This window comes from Camarhynchus parvulus, chromosome Z (genome assembly GCF_901933205.1).
Source record: "Camarhynchus parvulus chromosome Z, STF_HiC, whole genome shotgun sequence".
NCBI classification, from domain to species: domain Eukaryota; kingdom Metazoa; phylum Chordata; class Aves; order Passeriformes; family Thraupidae; genus Camarhynchus; species Camarhynchus parvulus.
This window is the reverse complement of record NC_044601.1, coordinates 9457546-9475266: the sequence shown is the minus strand read 5'-3', so window position 1 is coordinate 9475266 and position 17721 is coordinate 9457546. Positions and strand designations below refer to the sequence as shown.

Below are 17721 nucleotides of genomic sequence, written 5' to 3'. Positions count from 1 at the left end.
GACTTTCCACTAAATCTGCAGAACTGTATGCATTAGATGTTCTCCTGATGGGTTTATAGTCCAGAAATTAAGTGCTACTTATATATCCACATTGTGTTGTGTAGACAGAAGGGCTGAGCAGGTGAAAATATTCATGACCTGTGAGAAACATTTTGTCCAGTCATCTGTTTATAGCTACTGGACTGTAAAGTGCAGGTAAGGAGTGAACTTTAGCTGTTGATGTCCACCAGAAATCAACAAGGTAATTTTCTTAAATTATAATTATTGACCATACATCTACAATGCAGGTTTTATGAATGAGGGTTTTTCCCACTGCTTTTTCTTATGAGTGAGGGTTTTTCCACACTAGTAGGGTATGCCAGTGCCAGACTGCTGTATACAAACATTCATGTGTTTGCCTTTTCCTCTTTGCAGAATCACTCTGCCTCTATGACTGAAGTAACCTGAGATGGAAGATCAGCAGCCGAACCTATTTTTTACTACCCTCCAGTAAAATACTCCAAGACACACAGTTACTAAATGTCTAACTGTGATGACCAGTATTATGTTATGTCTAGTTAGAGGCTAATGTTTTGTACTTTTTTTGTATGAGGAAGTGATGTAGCTTGCCCTGATTTTTTGTCAGCTTTAATATTATTATGCCAGACTTTAAAAGCAAAACAGAAAAAGAACAAAAAAAACACCCTTTTCTTGTTTAAAGTGTGCACTGAGGAACTACATCTATGGAATTGTTGATGTTGTTATGTGATATTTGTACACAATTTTTTTTCTTCTCAGTTTTGAATTTATATATCTTGGGGGGAAAGAAAATTCACTTTTACCTTTTCTTACCATAAGAAGTGCTGGGCCAGATTCTTATCTGAGTAAACTCAGCATGGATCTGAAGTAATTGCATACATTTAATTAATATCAAAATAACAGTGATCAGGAATCTAACCTGAATGATACCATCAACAAGAAACAAAAATCCATCCTTGATTCAGTGAGCTACTTAAGTGTTCCCTGGGAGTTAATGGACTTCACTTTCCACCCAGTTCCCAGACTAGAAGCATGTCCTTAAGCACCTCACTGAATCAAAGCCTGATTGTTCTGGTGTGGGTGATTGTGCCAGTTATTGAAGAATGACTAAAACAACATCCTTGGTCTGCAGCACAGACAGACTGGACGTCAAAATTTATAGTAGTAGCTGATAGCATGTGAGCTGACTATATCATCTCCCTAGATCCTCATTCGTCCCCGAGGCCCAGCTAAAGCTCCCAGTGAAACCTGGCTTCAGGAATTGACTATGGGGATATACAGCCACCACTGTGGGGCCGAGGCTGCGCTTTAAGTGTTTCATCATTTCATCATAGATTTGTGGGGTAACTAGTGACACTGGTGCAAAGGAAAAGTGGCACCACTCCTTCACCAGGGTGGCATTCCTTGGCATTCAAATTGGCATAGCCAAGAAGCCAGTTTTGCTGCCCAAAATATGTTTCTTTTCCTAAGGGGCTTTGACAAGCCAAGAAAAAAGAAAAAAAAGGAAAGACAAGAAAAGACAGAAAGAAAGAAAGACAGACAGAAAGAAAGAAGCTGAGTTTGTAGTAGCAGTCTGCATTTTTTGGTAAATTCTGCCATACAGAATTTATATCAAAACTGCTATATTACAATTTAACAACTTTGTCTAAGCATTATAAAGACAACTAAGTGCGGGTTGGGGATGGGAAGAACAACAAAAAAAAGCCCATTTACAATGGTTAGAACTAGGGCAAAGGCTTCATTAAATGATTTTTCACTGTTTCTAGGATTTTCCTGCATCTCATTCTTCTAGCATGGTGATAACTGCTGTGTGTCTCCTATAAAGAATGGAGCCTCTGTACTTTTACTGGAATGTTTACCTCACATTTCCATGTTGGTTCTTCTTGGCTTTTTTTTTTTTGTATATTTTTTCCAAAACAGAAGCAAAAAAAAAAATATTAAAAAAGCAACATGAGCCAGTCTTTCATTTGCCTATGACACAAAGAAAACTTGGAATGTCTGTGTCTGGTCATGTGGTGTTTCTTCCTTCTTCTGACTCTACTGATGTCTGCTTCTAGCTTAGGAATATAAGGATCAGACTGGGGCCATGCTTTCTGTGGCCATGAGGAGCCTTTGCTAAGTGTTCTGGGTTCCTCACTGCAGCTGTAATCAAAATTCCAAAGGGAAAAATCTGTTCTGAGTCATTTTATTAAGAAATACCCCACCAAGCTGGCTTTTTCACACTTTCTTCTGATCTTCACTACTGCTCCGGCCTAAAACAAAGAAAGATGCATGGGCAGGGCTTCTATTTATTTATTTATTTATAATTCAATTCAACTGAAGTGACAAACTTTTAAAAGCCCGAAGATAAAGTGATTAGGCATCTAGAAGTCTTGCCCTTCCATGGCACAGGTGCTGTGTGCAAGACTTTGATGTCATTTCAGATTTCTGCTTCTTCAGTTTGTTGCAAGCGGTTAAATGTTTTGCATCTCAAACACCCACGTGTGATCCTCTTCCCTTGTACTTCCTGTGCTGATGGAAGCACGAGGTCTGCACCTCCGAGAGACTGGTATGTCTGAGATCAGGGAAATGGCAGTTTGACTCAACTCACACACAGCAAAACACGAGGCAAGCTGCTGCTGAGCTCCTTTCTTGCCTGTCCCAGTTCCCAGTCCAGTTTTTCACTCTGTTCTGATCACATTACATGAGCTATCAAAGTTACATCCTGGGAGAGATACAGAAAGGGGAATGAGCACAAAGTGCAACTACAACTGGAAGCGTTTTCTCAGATAGTGTTAAAGATGAAACAAGGTGCAGCTATCTCTGGTTTTGATGGAAGGAGATAATTTCATTAAAAAGTAACTTCCAATTCACTGCTCCCAAACAGCCTCTGAAGCCAACAAGATGACAGTTAGCCATTTGTCACACTGTGCTTTCCCATAAGCTACAGGGGAGGGATTTGTGAACATTCAGCTTTCCATGGTGATCAGTGAAACATCCCCAGGGCACTCACCCCAGTTCACCCCGCAGACACACACGTAGGTGCACACTGACACCATTCTGTAATTCTCCAAGACTCAAAAGGAGAAAAGAAAGCATTTCTTAAATTTCTTCACAGCTTCTGAAAAGAAAGCAGCACTTGAGAAGTTTGCTCAGTTAAGAAACTGAGCACTGTAACACACAAAAGCAGCAGTGCCTGAGTGTGCTTTGTGCACCTGCACACTGAAAAAAACAACAGGGGAGCAAGGGTTCAAGGCTTGGAGTGGTATAACCAGGACATTTCTGGACTATTCCCGGAAAGATCACACAGGCTCTCAACCTCATTGTAAACAACTTGTTTTATAGAAAACACTCATGAAGTACTATGCATTTCTCAGACTTTATTTTCTTGTCCTCCTGACTTCACCACTTGCCTCCTCTGATTAAAACCAGACCTGCATCATCACTTAGATGGGAAGACAAACTAACACCCAAAGAACTTAAAAAACAGGGCCCTTAACAGACATTGGAGAATTCAACAGGATGCCTCAACAGCAGCTGATTTTATAGTGCTGTTGGAGACTTCACCATTACAGAGTGATTTCAGTGAACTGAAATTCACAGCTCTCACCCCAACCGGAGGGCTCTGCTGCTGCCCTGCAGCACCAGCCAGGCACAGGATGCTGCATGGGGGGACTCACTGCTGCCACATGATTTTCAGGTTCGGGGGCAGCTCTGCGGCCGCGAGTTCATCGATCTTGGTGCCGTCCCTCACAGGGGTGCAGTAGAAGCCCAGCACGTCCCCAGCGCAGCGCATGCGGTGCAGCTGCGAGTTGGGGACGGCATGTCCCAGCTCCACTGCCAGCCGGGCCAGCAGGCGGTGCTTCAGCCTCTTCTCCTGCAGGGGAGCCTGCTGCCAGTCCTCGGGAACAGAGGGCCCGACGACCTCCCTGACGTGGGACTCCAGGCAGCTCTGCAGGTCCTCGGGCGGGACGTAGCTCCGGCGGCGGCGCAGGGGGTGCATCAGGCTGGGTTCGCGCCTCTCCTCCTTCTCAGGAACTGCTCCGTCTGCTTCCACTTCTCTTTCCTCCTTCCTGCTGGCAGCAGAACACATTCTCAGCCTCTGGCTACTCAAGACAGAGTCAGAGCATTTTTGTATTCGTCATGTTTTAAACCACTCAATCCAGACACCCCACACATCCCATGGACTCATCAGGTCTGTTGGCCAGAAGTGCACAGGCCTTCCCCAAGTGCTGCTCCCCACACAGGCTGCCTCCGCAGAGCAATCACCCACCCATCTTCTATCATGGGTCTGCGTGAAAACAGCATTTTAACAAGATTAGTTACTTCTTTTCTGTTACAGCTTCGTTTGCTAATTTGCTGTGAATAAAAAGCATATCAGAAAATAACCACTACTACAAAAGCAAATCAGTGCTCATATGTAAAAAAAAAATCATTACTAGTTTTTAAGTAAAAAATTTTGCCTTCTCAAATGCCCCAATGCAGTCAACAACCCATGCGTGGTTTCACGCAAAATGTTACAGAGGAACTGTTTTTCATTCCCGCGAAATCCCTCTCTTCTCACTCCTAACAAAAGCAGTAACAGCTCTAAAGGCTCCAGCCCTGCACCAGTGCACCCCCACCAGCAGCGCACCTCGGTGGGCGCGGCTTGCCCAGAGAACCTGTGGAGTCTCCTTGCCTAAGGACATTCCAAAGCCGCGTGGACAAACCCTGAGGGACTTGCTCAGGGGGTGCTGGGCTGAATGACCTCCAGAGAGCCACGGCCCAGTGCAGGCCCAGCATGCCGACAAGGCCAGAAGCCACCCCCGGAAGCCATCCTGTGCCCTGCGGATACCTGCGGCTGCCCCACAGCGCCCTGAGCCCCGCGGGTCCGAGCCCCGGCCTCTGCCCCGCCACGACCCGCAGCACCCGCACCGCCGCCATGCTGGGGGCGCGCCGGGCGCCTTCCGTGGCCACCGCGAGTGACGCATTTCTGCCGCGCCCCGCAGAGCCTCATGGGAAATGTAGTCCGTCCCCTCAAGCCAGCCCCCTCGCTGGGAAACGGAATGTGTGGAAATTTCCTTAGGAAAAGGCGTTCTTTGATGTTTGGTCTTTGTGTGCTTTCAGGCCTAATCGACAGGAAGGGAGATTTTGTCCCTGTAACAGAAACTAGCCAACAAGCTGGAAGTGATGGCCAGGCCTTGGAAAGGCAGGTGAATTCATGGCTGAATTGCCTTGTTGCGGTGCAGGGCTTGACAGGCTTCAGCGACCTCAGACACAGGGCAGGTCAGCAAGGCTTCAGAAGAAGGATGCACTACTGATGGTGTACACAAAGAATGCAGAATTTCTGGGCACAAGGACATTTGGCAGAACCCCCAAGAAAAGAAACAAACTGATAAAGCCAATGTGGCAACTCTGCTGAATCAGCCCCAGCAGGGTAAAAGGCCATTCCAGCAGGGGCAGATCAAGCCCATCAACTCATGGCCACCAATTTAAGAAACCACTGACTGAAAAGAAAGACTGAGCATGCACCCTAATTAGCATGGGAAGCAAGAGGCTCATTAACTGACAGCAGACAGAATACTAATTATTATGAAAACTAGATAACTTGTAGTCAATGAATATTAATTCCTGTTACTGTGTATATAAATAGGGAAAAATTTTGTTCATCTTGGTGCTGATGGTGGCTTATAAAGAAGAGGGAGAGAGGCTTTCTACACAGACAGTGACAGGATAAGGGGGGACAGTTTTAAATTAAAAAAGGGAAGAGTAGGTATTTGGAATAAATTTTTTACTGTGAAGGCAGTGAGGCCTTAACACAGGTTGCCCAGAGAAGCTGGGAATGCCCCATCCCTGGAAATGTTCAAGGCCAGGTTTGGACAGGACTCAGAGCAACCTGGTCCAGTGGGCGCTGTCCCTGCCTGTGGCAGAGAGGTTGGAACTGGATGGGTTGAAAAATATGTTTTTTCAGGTCATTTTTAATGCAAATGATTCTGAGATTGATCTTCGATCAGAGTATCAGTAGGATGCTGCTCATGAGGAGCAGATGTTTCTGGGAACTCAAGTATGTGGAGACCTGAGTTCCCAGAAACTCAGGTCTGGGAACCTGAGGAGGGTTCCCAGGACCACAGCTGAAGCAGGAAAGAGGTGTTATTCCTGACACTAGCATCAGCCTCTGGAGTGTTTTGCTCTTTGTTCATTGTCAGGAGAGACTAAACGCAAGCCTTAGTTATGCAGTGACTGGACCCACATGAAGGATTTTGGCTGTTTATTTATTGCCTGTGTGACACACTGCTTGCTAATTCAGAGGCCGTGAGGAGGTGGTTACAGGGTGGTGATTTTTCCTGTTTTCCCTGTATTTGTTGGCAGGAGCGGCCAGTACCAGTGGCCAGGAGGAGCAGCCAGCAGAGAGAGGTGACCCTGAAAAGACATGGAGTCCTCTGGGTCACCTGACCCTGGCTGTTTAGGGGGCTGCTCCAAGGCCTCATGAGTTGATTGGCGTAGCACATAGCCAGGCAAATACTCCTACATAACCTTAGGCCTGCTGTTTTTGCCATTTATGGCTTTTTTTCATGACCATCTGATTGTGCTTTTGCTAACAAAGCTGACACCTTTAGCAGGAACACAGCAATGTGCCAAAGGTCAAACCATGTGTCTGCAACATCAGGCTCTTTACTCAAGTTACACAATGGGTAGGCCAAGATGCCCTCATGCATGCTTTGTGTTAATTATTGTGGAAAATGCCACTGTAAAGGTGATTTGTAAGGACAGACTTTGCACAGCCCTGAGTCAATATGTGCAACCCTGACAGTGCTCAGCAGCCTCATCTCACCAGCAATGGTTCTCCAGACACATGAGGTGCTTCTGAAGGTAGTGTTGTTTATCTGTGGCCTGATTCCCCAGCACTGCTTGCTGTGCACATCTCCCGAGTGTTTTAGTGTCTGCCAGACTTCTGTTGGGGATCTGTTGGCAGGATTAACCTCTCCAGCTGTGCCACTGTTGGGTTATTTCCCTTTGATATCCTCAGAGTTTCCCAAGCTCACCAGCTGCAACACTTTGTGACTCAATCTTTGCAAGGACCACAAAAAAACACAGATGGGTGAAAGATGTTGTAAAGTTTACACAAAACAAAAAGAATTGTGAGGTAGAGATTAGTTTTCAATTACTGTTTTATTGACATGATTGAATACACAGTCAGGTTTCATAATTCAGGATTGTGGCTGCTAAACGTGGTAATGGGCAAGGGTAGCTATTTGAATTGCTAGAGAACTACTGAATCTGCCTGCTGTTTCAGGGGCTGAGTTTCAAACTGAGGGAGGGTGGGTTCATGATTCATTGGCAGCTGTTTTTTGTTGTTTGGAAAAAATTCCCTTTCCTTGGAATGTGCAAATGAAAAAAGAATATCCCCTTGGTAAATTGTGGGAGTGAAGGGTGGAGAGGAAGCTAAGCCATTCTGTCTCCAGTTTGGTGTAGGGTAAGGGAAATTAGATTTCTATGTTTTTCTTTCATTTCTGAACATCTTCCACTGTGTGAGAAGGGACAGGAGGAAGGGAGGTTCCTGCTGTTTCAGTAGGTGTAGCTGGCAGTGAACAGTGACTGCATGGCAGCTGCGTCATTCTTCCCAGACTGGACATACTGCCCCCTGCAAGCCAAACTGTTAATCTGAAAAAGAAGAAGAAATTAAAAAAAAATGAGGAGGAAACAATCAGCATGGAGTAAGAAAGGCAGATGTGTAAAGAACAACAGCAGGAGTAAGCAAGGCACAAATAACAGGGTAGTGCCCCTGGTGCACATGAAGTGCCAGGAGGAGTGGGATCAAGACCAGCCTTAGGAAGGTGGCAACATGTGTGTCACTTCATGGTGACAGCTCTCTTCTCTGCTCAGGGGAAGCCTTGTACCTGTGCCCGCTTGCGGAAGGCCTCTTGAGCAGCCTTCTTGTTCTCACTTTTGCCCAACCATGCAGCCAAGGCAGAGGCTTGCAGGGCTCTCCCATAGGAAAAGGTCAGTTTCCAAGGCTTAGGCAGAGGGCACTGATTCATGGCATTCAGGTTGAGAGAAGCCTCCTCTTCACTCTGACCTCCAGACAGGAAGCAGATCCCTGCAAGAAAGATGTTTTGAGGCTTAGAAATAGTGTTCTAGCCACCTCAATCCCTGGTCTTTACTTGCCAGAGGAGCAGGTATGTCAGAGGTAGGAGAGAGAGTGAGAATGAAGAGGTAGGAATGAATCAGGAATCACCAGGAACAGCAGCAGGAACGGTGCGGAGGAGAGTAGTGACAGTTGCTATGGCTACATCCTGAGGGGTGTACTTCTTGGAGCAGGAATGCCCAGCTGTCACCATGTTGGGTTTCAGCAGCGTCCCCTCCAGGTACACGTGATGATCATTCAAAGCCTTGTAGACAGCAGCCAGAACCTGAAAACAGGAGGATTGAATACAGACCTCTGCTCAGATCTTCACCTCAGGCTGCTGTGGAAAGACAGCTTATTCTTTGGTACTGTAGCAAGACCAAATTGAATTTTGCTTTCTCATGAAATTTCTTTCTGGGGTTGCAGTTGTGGACACCTCACTGCTTTTGAGATGACCATGATACAACTTTTCATATTTAAAGGATTTGTCCTTGCTGAAATTGAGGTAATTTGGTTTGGTCCTGATACATCCTTTTGAGATTGAGAATGCTTATACTGTCATTGAAGTGAAAATCCAAAAGCATAGAAAATACTCTTGGATTTCCTATTTGTTTATTATGTGCCTAGGAGCAGCTCATTTTTGTGATGCAGTTATGAAGGACATTTTTGGTCAAATCTCTTTGAGATCTGTGAGCACAAACTGTGCAAAGTTTAGCTGCAGGTTTGTGAGGGAGAGCACAGAGGGAGGAATCTCTTCTTACCTTCTCTGTGACATACTGACAGCGCTGGAGATCATGGTCTCCATCAGGCAGGATTTCTGGCTCCACGATGGGTACCAAGCCATGCTAGGAAAAGGAAGACAGGGGATTCTTTAGGGCTGTGGAAGTAGAACTGTTCTTGTTGTTTGTCCTGACTTTGGTGGTATTCCTTCCTGCTGTGCTGCCCTTCCTCCTTGTCTTTCCCAAAACCCTCACAGGGATTCTCCTTTTGAGCTCCCTAGTGTATTATCACAGGGAACAGGGAAAAGGGGCAGCAGCATCTCAGGAAAGGTTGCTGGAGGGGAGGTACCTGCTGGCAGATACTGGCATAGCGTGCCAAGGTGTTGGCATTCTCCTGGATGGCAAGTTGAGAGGGTGTTGTGCTGGTGATCTTCAGCACTGCACGCCACTTGGCAAAGTCAGCGCCATCTTTCTTGTACTGGGCACAGCGTTCAGCCAGCCCATCCAGCCCTGCAGAGGGAGAGTGATGTTTCACTGAAAGCTGCTCTTCAGCACAGAGCTCTGGAGGGTACTGTGACTCCAGCCAAGGCCGTGTCTCAGGTGAGTCACCCTACGGCTTTGCTGCCCGGGCCATAGCTTAGGCTCCTTAGATCTTTCCTTACCTTGGATGGTGGTTTCTCCATTTGTTCCTGCTAGAGGTGCTGTGCCTTTATCCAGCTGTGGAGGTCAGACAAACAGGAAGGGTTACAGAAAGATGAGAATTGGTCTAATTCTTACCCATGTCTAGTCTGCCTTTGAAGGAGGACTGTTACTAATGTGTGGACCTTAACATGCTCAGGGTGCAAAGGAAGGAAATGTTGGCGCAAAGGGGAAGAAAAAGGAATGCACTGGATAAGAGGAGGGGGCCTGTGTTTATAGATGTCTGCAGGGAACGGCTCAACAACTCTGTGAGATGTGGAAAGAATTAGGTTTAGGTTACTACATGGAGAAACTTATTTGCAGTGAATGGGGAGTAGATGGGAGTTGCTGTATGGAAAGTTCCAGCATCTAGAGCAAATGAGCCTCTAGTTAGTTGCACAAAAGCAATGCAGAGAATTTTAAAACCAAGGACAAAAATGGGGGGAGGGGGAGGAGAGAGGAGGGGGAGCAGTGTTATTTAGGATACAGTGCAGCCCAAAATACAATTTTCTCTGGAAATGGGATTTGGATTATGGTGCCAGCCTGGCACATACAGATACTCACCTTAATTCCCACCACAATGCCTTTTTCCTTGATAAGTGCTGGGAATGGCTTTCCACTGCTGTCTTTCTGATAGAGGGTCTCATGGAAAAGGATCACTCCCCCAATGCTCTGGTTGATGGAAGTGTCCGAAGAGAAGAGGACCTCTCTAAAAGCTCGGCGGTTCTCCTCCGTGTTCTCCACATTGATCCGCTGCAGCCTGTTCCCCATGGTACCTGGTGAGGTGGGCAAAGAGGTTCTAGGCTTGGCTGGCCTCCTGATCCCAATAAGTAGTAAAGAACTGGGGTTTCAGTTCAAAACTTCCCTTCTCAACCCACAGTTTGTAAGCTTTTGTTGTTATAGCTGCAGGCCTGCCTGGCTGAATTGTTCTGCTGAGACAACAGTTTCAAAGTGTTTTTCATCTACCCCACTGATTTCAAATATGAAGCAAAACTAAAAGGAAAAAAAAACATCTTGCATACTGCTAACTGATTGATGTCCAGAACTTACCCACTGATTCATCTGCAGCTAGGATCCCCTTTCCTGATGCCACAATCCTCTGAGCAATGTCTGCAAGAGCTTTCTTCTGCTCTGGAGACAGCGCTGGGAACTGGTGGGTCATGTTGACTTATCTGTGGGAGAGAATTATTGTTACAGGTAATTACAAGTAATTCTGGGGCAGACTGTGAACCAGTGACACCACTCAGATGTTTCCTCTGCAAGGTTCTTGGTTCTTGTCTGGTCCATGTCTGGTATCATATGACCAGAAATCCATTTCAGTTCTTCTAGGCTTAGTGTGTCTGGAAAAACTAGAAAGAAATACAGGAGACACATCCTGCCATGTCATTCTAGAACCAAAGTGGGAAAGACTCTGCATTTTACCTGGATTTGCTCAGAAAATAAAGGAAGATCAGTGTGTCATAAAAACATGCACTAAGTAACAAGTAAGCAAATTGCTGACTCTGCATACTTTTTGGTTCCTGGCAGTAGAATGCCAGTTATTCCATTGCTTACCTTTACACATTTCCTAACACTGCTGCTCTTCTATTTCCTGTTGGCAGTGTTGCTGCTGTGTCTGGGTGATGTTCCATCTCTAACCTTTTTCCTGGGTTTGTGATTCTCCTCCCTATGGCTGCTTTCAGAACTGTAGTGCATTGCTTCCTCTGCAGAAGATTTGGGGCCTTAGGAGAATTCACCCCTCAGTTCTATCTTTTTAGCTGTGGTAGAGGTTTACCAGCTGCAACTACCCAGCACCTGAAATCTGGGTTCTGTCTTGATATGACAAAATTCTTGGTCTTATTAAAGTTTTGGTTATATGGCATTAAATTACAGTTTCTCTGATCATCTCAATAGTCAAAGTTACTTTTCTGAGTGTATAGGCCTGTAAGTCTGAAACAGAAAAACTCTCTTCCTTCAGTGATAGCTAAAGCAACGCCTCTGTTTTTATTAATGGGTGGTAAATCCAGAAGGTACTTGACTAAAAACAACATGAAAGATCTCAAATATCACATTTTCCTTCAAAAGGGCAGACCTCTGGACAATGTTTGCATTTTCTATTCCCAAACTCTGCCTGAGAGAGGAGTGAGAATATGCCATTTCCCATTTCATCAGAGATTGCCAGAAAATATTTTTCCCTATATAAGCATGTAGGCAGCCAAGTCCAACTTCTCATTTCCCTGCACACAGATGCTGTGTTGCCAGGGAATTCTTGTCTTATCCTTCCTGCTGAAGGGCATAATGGGGAGAAACAATGGAGAGTCTGTCTGCTACTCATGATAGGGTACAGAATTCTGAATAGCGTCAAATGGTGCCAAAATTTTCTGGCAACGATGCCATCAGAGTATGGTAACAGCTGTGAATTCATGTCCCTGATTTATAGCTGAAGGTACTTTGTTACTGGTGATGTTATCCTGCAAGATTCAAATGGCATTGTCTGCCAGTACAGGCCAGTCAGATGCAGGTCTGCTTTACCTCTTTGTGAGCTGAGCCTGGAAATTTGCACATGCAACTTACCACAGAGTGGGTCATTTCAGGTTTAGAGGGAAGATGAAGGAGTGCAGGATCAAGACTTCGTCAAATTAGAGAGAGTTCCCTGCTTTTCAAAGGACTAAAATACCTTCTTGCTGTGGTCCTGGTGAAACAGACTTAGCTGAATCCCTATCTCTGTCTGTCAGCCTATGGCCAGAGCTCTGGGAACCATCCTTCTGCTGTGGTGATCACAGCTCCATCACTCCCAGCTCTTGGCCTTTTCAGCTCACTCAGAAGAATTAGAAAATCTATAGGTTATGCTGCATAGCTACTTCAATTCACCTACAACTCTTCTTATCCTTCACCTGCTTTCTGTGTTGGATATGTCTTTAAAAGAGGAAACTGGCTTGTTATTATGATTACTGTAATAATAGTTTGGTGATGAGCACCTCAGTTAAAACTACACTACTGTTAAATAAGTCATTATGCAAAATGATAAGGAATCTCTTCAGTAGTTTAGAGCCTCTGTGTAGAAGACTGGGAAATTGTGCTCTGGCAAAAGTATGATCTTGTCCAAGGTCAGAGCTGATAAACTGCTAAATCAGGGGTGGGATTTTAGAGTTGCAGTTTGGAGCTGTGCTACAGCACCAGGAGGTGTATCCAGGTAAACTTGAATTCAGCTGGCTGGGCTGCAAGATCACCAGTTGCTCCAGCCATGTTATGATGGGTACACTTTCTTTCCAGCAAGGCAATAAGCAATGAGACTAATGTCTGCTCTATTTTACTTGTTCCCAGTGTTTGCCTAAAGATAACAAGGAGACACTTATCACTCAAAAGCAGCCTGCAAGGCAAATTTTCAAAATACGGAAAGATGAGTTTTCAGTGAATAATGCTGTTCCAAGTGAAAACTCTGAGAGACTGAAACAACAAAGTGTGGTTTCAGGGTGAGGAATTGGAAGACAGCAAATTAGTTCCAATTTCTATGCAAGTATTACGCTGAGTGTGAAGGAGCAGGTGGAGATTTGCCCAAAGTGTTCCCAAAATTATCTTTAAGGCCATGGTGAGCGGTTCCCAGCTACACTGCTGAGCTACAGGGACAAATAAAAGGCTAATGTTTCTACCTGAAATGGTGAAGAAATGAGGGCAAAAGAGCAATTGTAAACCTTATAATAGCTCAAAGGTGCAGAATGTTCTAGTACCCTTGATTTAGGATTTTATTTTTCTGTGATTCTTTCATGAGAATAATAATTTCTGAGAATCTTCATGTCTGCATTCAGAAGGGTGTCTCTGCTGCAAAGTCCTGCTCTGAGCATGGGAACAGGCAGAAGAGGTGTGGAGAAGCCTTACACTCCAGCAACATTTCATGAAGCCAAGCCAAGCCTTTACTTGAAAAGAGCAAGCTCCCAGCACATCCATAAGAGCATTAATTTTACCATCCTCATATCCCCTCAAAGAGTTGCATATGTCACCACACAAGTCCTGAGAAGAACCAGTTGTGCCCAGGCTGCCAGAGCTGCAAAGCTCATTTTAGTCTTCCAAGAAAAAGCCTATTTGTCTTAATCTGATTTATCTGTTTAAAGTGACAACCTTTCCAGGAAGAAAAAAGTTCTTATGAATTGTGATCACAGTAACAGTAACTGGGAGTTCTCTTACCACTAAGGTGTTTCAAGCAGCTTTATTTTTATTTACCCATTTTACACTGTGGGCTAAGTGTCATAAGCTCAAGTAATTTCACATTGATCGAAACACATACATTTTACATTGTATGAATGCAACGCAGTCTCTTTGTAATATCTGCTTACTTTTTTTTTTTAAAGTAGAATTATAAAATAACCTCAAAAGCATAAAACTGCTCAACCCTGCCAGTTTTGTAGCTACCTAAAGTGCTTATCAGGCTTCAATAGCTCCTTAAGCAAACAAATTTCTTTGTTCAGCGCCCATCCTCTGGCCAGCAGGAGGTGGGGGTGTGGGAGAAGGGGCAGCACAGTTGTAAAAGTAAGTATTGTAATGCTGAAATCTTGGGTTTCTCTCAGCTACCATAAGAAAGAAGGGCTGAGGAGAAATGTGTGGTGGCAGCACATGCACTTGATCCTATTAATATTAATAGTGGGAACCAAAGAGCAGAGTGAAGATGAATAGCAGAAGGAACAAGGTTACATTTTGCTTCCAATAATCTTAGAAACTTCAATATGTTGGCATTTTTTTCTTTTCAAGAACCTCATTTGACTGGTATCTTCTAATCTTACATAAAATCTCACCTGAGTCCCAGTTTGCAGATGGGAAAAGACTGGGTCAGGACCTCTAAGTTTTTCTCTTGGGTCTCTGCATTGCCTTCTTTTAGAAAACTAAAAAGGACCAAAAGTTTTAAACTACAGCTTGTATCCCATACATGTAGCTTTTTCCTATTCAATTACTAGTAAATACAGCCCTTCAGCATTATCTCTGACAGTCAGCAATACAAACTCCGCACACAAGAAATTTGCTTTCAAAGAACAGGGCTTGAAGAAGAAGCAGCTGAATATATAAACAGATAAATACAGTTGGTAGGGACAATGAAAAGTATTCAATAATTTAACCTATCACATGTAGGCACAGTGTTGGCCTGACTGAATGTACTTCTCTTTTACACTTGTATGCTTAGAGGAGACAGATGCACAATGACTTAGGCACCTCACATTTTCCCTGCAGTGAATATCTGTGGTTACTGACCTCACTTCTCTGTGAGGATCTCCATTAAATAAGTCTGGTTCCTTGGCCGTGAGGAAAACAGGGGGGTGTGAATGCCTGGGCAAGCTCGGGCCCATCCTGCTGACAGAGAACATTCTTATCTAGGTGGCAGAAGACACACAGCTGGCAGGACTACTTGATAGGTCTGATTGATGGGCAGCCATCCAGAGGAGCCTGGCCATGGGGGTGGGAAGAGGCCAAAAGGAGCACAGAGACAAATGCCCAGATATTGCCTGGGGTGCAGAGCCCTGGCAGCCATTGCCCCAGGACTAGTAGGATGAGGGAACAGCTCTTTGGGGACGGCCTAAGGCCCGGTCAGCAGCAAGCTGAACAGGGCCAGCAGCATGGGCCCAAGTGTCCTGTGTGAGCAGGGGTCTGGCCTGGAGAGCCAGGGGAGGAGACGGGTTATCCCCCTTTGCTCAGCACTCCATACTTAACATCTGAGTACTGCATCCAGTGTTGGGCCCTTGCAGTACAGGAAAAACACTGACAGACTGAAGTTAGTTCAGCAGATGCCACTGAGAAGGTCAGTGGCTGCAGGACTTGCTCTGTGATGAGAAGTCAGCAGAGTGGGGTCTAGTTCAACCTCAAGCAGCAATGGCTTCAGGGGCACCTCTCAGCAGTCCTCAGTACCTTCAGAGTGTGATTGAAGAGGCAGAGCTGGGCTTTTCACAGCAGCTGTGATGGGACAGTGAGAGACAACAGGCACAAACTGAAACTAAGGAGATTCAGACTGGATATAAAGATTTTTTTTTCACTGGTAGGACAGCCAGGCAATGTAACAGATTGACAAAAAAGGCTGCATCCATCCTTACAGGTTGCCAAGACCCACCTGAATAAAGACCTGAGCACCTTGGTCTGATCTCATGTCTAACCCTTCTTTGGGCAAGGGGTGCTTGGACTACAGACTTCCTGTGTCCCTTTCATCCTGAATTACCCTATGACTCTCTGTGAGTACCTATTTTGAGGAGTCAAGGTGGAAGTAGTGCCTCTTCCTATCTATGAAGGAGCTCTCAGGAAAGAACAGAATATTTCTCCCATCACCTTTGCACTGAGATAAAGGTTTTGGGTTAGCAAAATGTTTTATTTCTGGATTCTAAGAAGTCTCAAGGGTATGGGACAAAAAGATACTCAGACTTCTGTCACCTAGAAAAAGGGGCAGATGATTTTGACTGACATGCTAATGTCACCATCTCCATCAGTCCTTTGGAGTATATATGATTGTAAACTGGTTGTTTTTTGCTCTCTGAGTTTTTTTACCATCCTCATGTTCTGTCTAGAAACCTTTATTCAAACTGCTGTTGCAGGAGGAACTGCAGATCTGAAGTTCCCTGTGCTGATTCCTGTGTTAGCCTCAGATCTATACTCAATCCCTGAGCAAATGTATCCCTATTTCATTTCCCTAGCAACTATGAAAGGAGGTTATGTTCAAAGACCTGTCCTCTGCCGTCATTGCAGAGCACTCAGAATGGCTAGATTTGGCTAAGGTGTCAAGAAGATTGTTGCTTGGAAGCAAGTATTATTAGGGAGAAGCTACTTCTCTTTCAGGGCTGGACTTTTCTCAGAAAAGGTAAAAAATTGCTTTTAGACTTGCATGAGAATTCAAGTCTTGTATTGCCAGCACGGAAGGCTGGGGGAAGCAGCGGTGAGAGTCTCAGGTGGACTAAATAATTTCGGATAAGCACATGGGACTGTTGAGTAAGTGATAGAGGATCACAGATTCAGTGAGGATTTGAGTTTGTCAAGCAATTTCCTGAAGCTGGCTGTTAACAGCTTGAAAGATTACAGCCTACAGATGCAAGAATAGGCTTTGTTTTCCTGCGCTCCACCTTATACCCCCTTGCCAAATAAACTTATCAGAAGAGGCTGCACAACAAACACACATAATTGCACTTCTGTCAGCACTGATGTTGGTCAGGACCAGCTGCCTTCTCCAGTCGTTCTCTCTTCTCCTTGCAAAACAGAAATTCGTGTACACCGCAAGCAAAAACAAACACGAAACAAAGCAACAGAAAGCAATGCAGGTATGTTATTGCTCTAGTCCACTTAGGCAGAGGATTCACTCGCTCACTCACTCACTCACTCACTCACTCACTCACTCACTCACTCACTCTACTCTACTCACTCACTCACTCACTCACTCCAGGAGTTCTGAGTGACTAAGCTAAGTTAGAAAGCCAATGTTAGCAGCAAATGGATCACTTTAGAAAACCACTGCAAAATGGCTGAGTGCTTATTTCTCACAAGCTGTTCCTGAAACAAAAACACATTAAAACAAAATCAAGAACAATTTTCTAAGCCCACTGTAGATAAACGTACCAAGTCTTAGCTGCTGATATAAGTACCAGGTTTACAGTTTAGAAATTAAATTATTATACTTACTTGTTTGTGGGCAGTGTCTCTGCTGCTACAAGCTTCTGGTGAGGTGTTTGCAGGCAAAGAGACCCAGTCCTTCTAATCACTAACTTTTATAAAATTCTTGGTGGGGCTTTTTTTTTTCCTCTCCCTCCACTCCTTCGTTGTCCCTCCCCCGCAAGCTGTTGAGGGACGTGTCACTGCTCAAGGCTGGTCACTGGCTATCAGACCACCACCACCCACCTCCAATGGAACCTGGCTGTGCTCCTGCTGTTCCTCCCCTTTCCCCTCCCATGTATATATAAGGCCATTCATGCAGTAAAACTGAGATGTTTTACAGTTATTTCAAATTATTCCTCCTCTTTCTAAAACAGACCAAAAAGAACTACAAGAGAAATCATGGAAATTGCTTAAAGGTATCTTGGGCACAGCTTTATCATTTAGGGTTAGATCTTCTGAAAGCTTATACTTGGGAAACTGCTGGAAGAAAGAGCAGAAAACAAAACGGAGAAACAATTCAACAGATCCTTAACTGGCATGAGCTGGTATCATTTCAGTGGCTTCCTAAGTGTTACACTGCTTTTCCTTACTGGAAAGTCTTGCATGGAACCATGTGTTCCTTTTCCAGTTGGT

General features: G+C 44.8%; 3 protein-coding genes across 9 annotated transcripts in view; 1 reads left to right on the top strand and 2 right to left on the bottom strand.

Moving 5' to 3' along the window:
• The window catches only part of PLPPR1 (phospholipid phosphatase related 1), a 120460-nt gene extending 118493 nt beyond the window's left edge, over positions 1-1967 (top strand). For all 5 annotated transcript variants that reach the window (XM_030968430.1, XM_030968431.1, XM_030968435.1 and 2 more), the window contains one exon: positions 415-1967. In XM_030968430.1, the coding sequence (XP_030824290.1) occupies positions 415-447 (33 nt within the window). In that variant the 3' untranslated portion in view covers positions 448-1967. The remainder of the gene's footprint in view (positions 1-414) is intronic.
• A 333-nt stretch (positions 1968-2300) lies between these two features.
• Positions 2301-4953, bottom strand: LOC115915209 (39S ribosomal protein L50, mitochondrial-like). 3 transcript variants are annotated; one of them, XM_030968438.1, is made up of 2 exons: positions 4832-4953; positions 2301-4070 (listed from the first exon to the last, which is right to left on the bottom strand). In XM_030968438.1, exons 1-2 carry the CDS (start codon positions 4918-4920, stop codon positions 3674-3676), a joined length of 486 nt encoding a protein of 161 aa, XP_030824298.1. In that variant the 5' UTR covers positions 4921-4953; the 3' UTR covers positions 2301-3673. The 3 variants fall into 3 exon arrangements, with proteins under 3 accessions (XP_030824298.1, XP_030824297.1, XP_030824296.1); XM_030968437.1 differs by having other exon boundaries at positions 2301-4073; positions 4832-4944; XM_030968436.1 differs by lacking the exon at positions 4832-4953 and adding an exon at positions 4631-4817.
• A 2174-nt stretch (positions 4954-7127) lies between these two features.
• Positions 7128-17235, bottom strand: ALDOB (aldolase, fructose-bisphosphate B). The gene is made up of 9 exons (XM_030968756.1): positions 17116-17235; positions 10549-10670; positions 10063-10274; positions 9483-9537; positions 9170-9330; positions 8863-8946; positions 8213-8387; positions 7875-8074; positions 7128-7638 (listed from the first exon to the last, which is right to left on the bottom strand). The coding sequence occupies exons 2-9, from the start codon at positions 10658-10660 to the stop codon at positions 7543-7545; spliced, it is 1095 nt and encodes a 364-aa protein (XP_030824616.1). The 5' UTR covers positions 10661-10670; positions 17116-17235; the 3' UTR covers positions 7128-7542.
• Positions 17236-17721: the final 486 nt, after the last annotated feature.

Bases quoted from the DNA above. Each gene is read 5' to 3' on its own strand.
- ALDOB (XM_030968756.1), bottom strand. From the start codon at position 10,660: ATGACCCACCAGTTCCCAGCGCTGTCTCCAGAGCAGAAGAAAGCTCTT. The intron at 9,331-9,482 runs GTAAGGAAAGAT...CTCCCTCTGCAG, and splicing joins TGGAGAAACCACCATCCAAG to GGCTGGATGGGCTGGCTGAA. The intron at 8,947-9,169 runs GTACCTCCCCTC...TCCTTTTCCTAG, and splicing joins ATGCCAGTATCTGCCAGCAG to CATGGCTTGGTACCCATCGT.
- LOC115915209 (XM_030968436.1), bottom strand. From the start codon at position 4,779: ATGCTGGGCCTGCACTGGGCCGTGGCTCTCTGGAGGTCATTCAGCCCA. The intron at 4,071-4,630 runs GTGCGCTGCTGG...TGCTGCCAGCAG, and splicing joins GGCAAGCCGCGCCCACCGAG to GAAGGAGGAAAGAGAAGTGG.